This window comes from Gopherus evgoodei, unplaced genomic scaffold, assembly GCF_007399415.2.
Source record: "Gopherus evgoodei ecotype Sinaloan lineage unplaced genomic scaffold, rGopEvg1_v1.p scaffold_50_arrow_ctg1, whole genome shotgun sequence".
NCBI lineage: Eukaryota > Metazoa > Chordata > Testudines > Testudinidae > Gopherus > Gopherus evgoodei.
Window position 1 is genome coordinate 667,562 of NW_022060071.1, and position 5,201 is coordinate 672,762.

At 42.5% G+C, this 5,201-nt stretch overlaps 1 protein-coding gene across 1 annotated transcript; it reads left to right on the top strand.

Annotated features, from left to right (window-relative positions):
• Positions 1-810: 810 nt before the first annotated feature.
• On the top strand, positions 811-1,808 carry LOC115643066 (olfactory receptor 52D1-like). The gene is given in 2 exon segments (XM_030546879.1): positions 811-1,327; positions 1,330-1,808. Coding segments are annotated over 2 exon segments (996 nt in total).
• Positions 1,809-5,201: the final 3,393 nt, after the last annotated feature.

Below are 5,201 nucleotides of genomic sequence, written 5' to 3' on the forward strand. Positions count from 1 at the left end.
GCATTTGAATGGAATCAGTTCCATTCTCTAGTTTGTTCTCCTCTTTCATACTTACCTTCTTTGTCTCTTCTCTGTACTCAACAGCCCCAGATTTTCAATCAGTACACGTGTTGAAACCTCCCCTATTCTCATAGCCTATCCCAGAAACCCCTTTCTATCTGCTATATTCTTCATAGCGACTGGGTGATCAAAACAGAGTGCATGTCCAGAGCAGGTTATTCTCTAAAACATTCATTAGGCGTCCCGAGATTGCCTTTGTTTTCGCCATGCAGCAGGTGTTTCCATAGAGCTGCTATCAGTGATTCGCAGCTCTTTTCCCTGAGGTGTATTCTAGTTGGGATGTTTCCTCTAGCACATGTCTTGGCAAAGCTTTGTAGCTGTTTTTCCCCACTCTCAGATTCTGAGCAGCCAGGTGAATGGGGAATGCCCTACAGCATGGACTCTCTAGCCTGGGTTTCAGTTCATTAAGGAATGAAGATGGATAACAAGTATCACACTCGTGTTTCCTACTGGTTCCTATGAAGGTCCCCACTCCCCACCCCGCGATATGTATAAATGATTGATGCAGGGAGCACCATAAAATGTGGAATTGGCATTAGTAGGGTCAGTTGTTAATAGTACATTTATCTGAATAATGAAAATTTTTTTTTCAACATGTGAAGAGCAACTAATCTGTTTCAACCATAAGATCTGCCTTTCGTAGTGCACATAGTGTCTCATGTTAACATTGTCTCTCCATCCAGGCATTCGTATTTCAACCATCATCCTAGACTCTGGGCATATACTGGACATCAGGAGTGCGTACGGTCTATGCAGGAGATACCATTCTTCCTCAGAGTTGGACACCTTCTCACTTACTCAGCGTCAGATTCCAACACAACTGACTTCATCAATCCCTCCATCTTCATCCTGCTGGGAATTCCTGGCCTAGAGAGAGCCCATGTCTGGATCTCCATCCCTTTCTGCATTATGTACGCCATAGCTGTCTTGGGAAACTTCATCATCCTGTTCATTGTGAAGATGGAACCAAACCTCCATGGGCCCATGTACTATTTCCTCTGTTTGCTGGCCATCAGCAACCTGGTCCTGTCCACATCAATTCTACCCAAAATGCTGGCAATCTTTTGGTTCAATTCCAGGGAGATCGATTTCAGTGCCTGCCTCACTCAGATGTACTTCATTTGCTGCTTCTTAGTGATGGAGTCTGGGCTCCTCGTGGCCATGGCTTTTGATCACTACGTAGCCATCTGTGATCCTCTGAGACATTCTACCACCATGACCAACCCCATGGTGGCCAAGATTTGTCTGGCCGTGGTGCTGCGCGGTGGCACATTATACTTCCTCATCCTTTCCTGGCGAGGCGTTGGCCATATTGCAGAACCAACATCATCTCCCACTTGTACTGTGAGCATATGGCTGTTGTGAAACTGGCCTGTGCCAACATCCGTGTCAGTAGTTGCTACAGCCTCTCTGTGGCATTCTTGATGACTGGTCTGGATTTGTTTTTTATCACTGTGTCCTACACCCAGATCCTCAGGGACATCTTCAGTCTCCCCACAAAGGATGCCCGAGTCAAGACTTTTGTGACCTGTGGCTCCCACATCTTTGTCACCTTAGCCTCTTACATCCCAGCTTTCTTCTCCTTCCTCACGCAATGGTTTGGCCACAATGTTGCCCTGCATTTCCACATTCTCATTGCCAACGTGTACCTTGTGGTTCCCCCCATGGTACACCCCATCATCTACGGGGTGAGGACCAAAGAAATCTGGGACAGGCTGCTCCAGCTATTGACTCACAAAGGGACCTAAATTTTCCTCCTGGTGCGCTGGCTTTCAAAACAAACTCTGTGCAGAGCTGGCTGATGACATAGTTCTTGGCCCTCTATCATGAATCACTTTCTGGACAGTCGAAGACACATTAAATCCTGTCCTGACCTCACTGTGCCGTGTCAATGTTACAAACTGGGGAACTGGTCAATGAACCATTCACTTGGTTGCCATCTTTCTAATTGCTGGTAACTGGACCCCCCAAACCCCACTTTGCCCCACCTCTTCTGCCAAGGCTCTGCCCCTGCTTTGCCTCTTCCCCCGAGGACTTGCACCTCTCTCACATACCTATCCTTCCCTCCCCTACACAGGATCATTTCCACCTCCATCCCCTTGCCACCAGTACAAAGGAGCCATTTCAGAGTTTGGTTATGGGAGGCAACTTTCACCAGGATTCCAGGGGCTACTTAGGTTCTTGAAAAGTCTAGTTTTTGGCAGATAGCTTAGCAATGAGCAGACAGGAGCACTGTATCTAATTCCTATAGAAAAGAAAGAAAAATAAATATTAAAACCAGCTCTTATACTAACATGTTCTGACATCTTATGCAAAGTTACATAAGGGAAAATGGTTAGATTGAAAAATTTAATGCATATTCTAATTTTGTTACTAACCCTGCAGAAAAAGACACCATCAGGACTCCCCGTTTCTATCTCAGCTCTGGGAGGGAGGTGGGATGTAGTGGATTTAAAGGTAAAAATGAACAAGTCTTTTAAAATTGAATTATCCAAAGTGTGTAATGAGCTGGGAACAAACTGGGACATGATGCTTCCATGAGTTCTGATGAGAATCCAGAGCTTCCCAAATCACTTGACAGGAATTAGTCCTTATGAAGTGGTCTTTGGAAAACCCATGTCCAGCTGGGAAAATCTACTGTTCCCTCAAATTGTGACACTGTGAAAACAATGGAAACAAGAATCTGAAGAAACATTCTCAAATACTGGGTGGGTACAGTCAAAGAAAAGGTGGATGAGTACTTTTTTTCAAACAACTAACAAAAACACCCAAAGCACAGGACTTAGTGGTAATAGGGTATTTCAGCTACCCAGACATCAGTTGGGAAAATAACTCTGCAGAGCACAGATTATCCAATAAGTTATTGGAATGTAACAATAGAAGACAAAAACAATAGAAGACAGTTGGCAGTTTTTCAGAGAAACATTATTAAGGGCACAAAAGCAAAATATTCCACTGTGTAAGAAAGACAGGAAATACAGCAAGAGACTACCCTGGTTTAAGGTGTGCTGTGTAGCTGCTCTTTATTACTGGAAGAGAGATCTCCCGGTGACAAAACCAAACCACCCTGAATGAAGGGTGGTAGCTTTATTGCTGGAGCATGGCTGCCAGTGATAAAGTGCTGTCTACAATGATGCTTTTTGTCACTCGGGAGGCGGGGGGGATTCTTTACATCTGCGAGCAACAAAAGTTTTAGCGCTGAAACTGGCAGTGTAGAGATAGCCTAACGTTACCTTGTCAATAGAATGTCCAAATCTACAACCTTGTCCCTCATCAGGAATCTTCCTGCACCCTACCACAAAGTATATGGGAAAATATGTGGGATGGTTGGCTATGCCACTAAAAGTAAATTTTGCTAGTTTAATCACACTGATACAATGCCCCCAACAATACAAAAATTGGTTCAAGTCAAAAACTGAAGTGCAATTCCATTTGAGAAAAGGTTTTCAAAATCCCCCACTAAAAAAAAAAAAAAAAAGTCTTATGAAAACCATATGAAAAGACTCAGGTCTTAGCATGTCCATTGCAATTAAAAATACAAGACTGGCCACAAATACTGCATCACACAGCTATTTTAAAACAAATACAGGAGCAAAAAGTCCAGTGTTTTTACAATCTGTTATATTTAATGTGGTTTCAAGTTTAAATCGTAATAATAATAAAAGCCTTCATATCACTATGGCCATCCCAAGGTAAATGCAAAATCTAGTCAAATTGTACTATGCCAAGCATATGGGAACTTTGGTAAATAACACCTATGTACAGCACTATCCCACTGTGCACCTAGTAACTAAAACTGGCTTAGAAACCTATCAGGCTTTTTTTACAAAACATAACAGACGGTGGCTGTGTAAATGCTAGGCTACAATGAGCACCAATAACGCAAAAAGAGGCTGGACCCAGTTGATTCAAAAAAAAATTAATCAATGAGCTGGTACAAATACAAGATGGGGTGTGTGCTCTGGGCTATTCCAATTTTTCTATACATGGAAACATTTGTTCTGAAATCAATTCAGAATTTTGTGTGCAAGTCACTGGCACCGTCCAAGTCAAAACCTATGTCCTTTGGCCAACAAGTAGTGTCAACACGGTCACTGAAATTATTACTCTTCCTGGTAGCCTGCAAGATACATTGATTAAATTGTTTCCCCCGCTGGAATGATTACAAGTCAACATACATGACCCAGAGTCAAGAACCAAGGAAGCCTTAATACCCAGAGTTTATTTTATCTAACAACAAAGAGAAGAAGTAGAAAGAGAGGGGGGAAACACCTTGGTGGGCGATTCCAGAGGATGTCCCTACACCCAATAGTCAGAACACTTGTTGTAACATTCATGGGAATACAAGTCATCACAGTAATTTCACTGATGGGAATGTGTTGCTACAGGCAACGTCAAACCAAAAAAGCCAAATTACAATGCCGGGTAAGGAAAGGAATTGAAATAGTTATCAACATTGTCACAGTAATGAATAATCATTATAAGGTATAATCAGATGCTTATTAATGTTTTAAAAAAACAAATGCTTGTACTTATGCAATTTGTAAGGGCTGTTGGACATCTATATATTTGGATACTCTGTGCAGTGTGTTAAACCAAATGCATCCTATAAGAAAAATTATTATATACACATTTACATCATATTCCCGGGACTAACATTTCCAGATCCACCATGAGAAAATAAAAACAATTGAAAAATAAAATCTGTCCATCAGTCGTACGAGAAAACATGCAGACTGGGACAAATGGGGCATGACTGTGTGGATGGGGAAGCCTTCTAACAGTGTTTAACCCACTGGGCCATCTTCAGTCCAGGCATTATGGTTTTCCAGGATGATGGGTGAACATCTTCCCGCTAAAAAGACAAAAACGGGGGACTGTAGTAGGAAGAAAGCCTGAGACATAAGCCTGGACAAAAGAAGTAGACAAAGCTTTACTGACATAAAGCCAAGACAAGCCGTGAACAAGAGGCAGGAACTGCTCATGGAAACTGGCAAGTATGGGGCTGATACCTCAGAAATACACATTCCTAGGAAGTGCTAGGCACAGAGTGTCAAGTGGCATCAGAATATCCCAATACTAGGATGGTTACAAAAAGATAACAGGAACATCCTGACCCCTCCTGAAAAATAAGGTCAGGA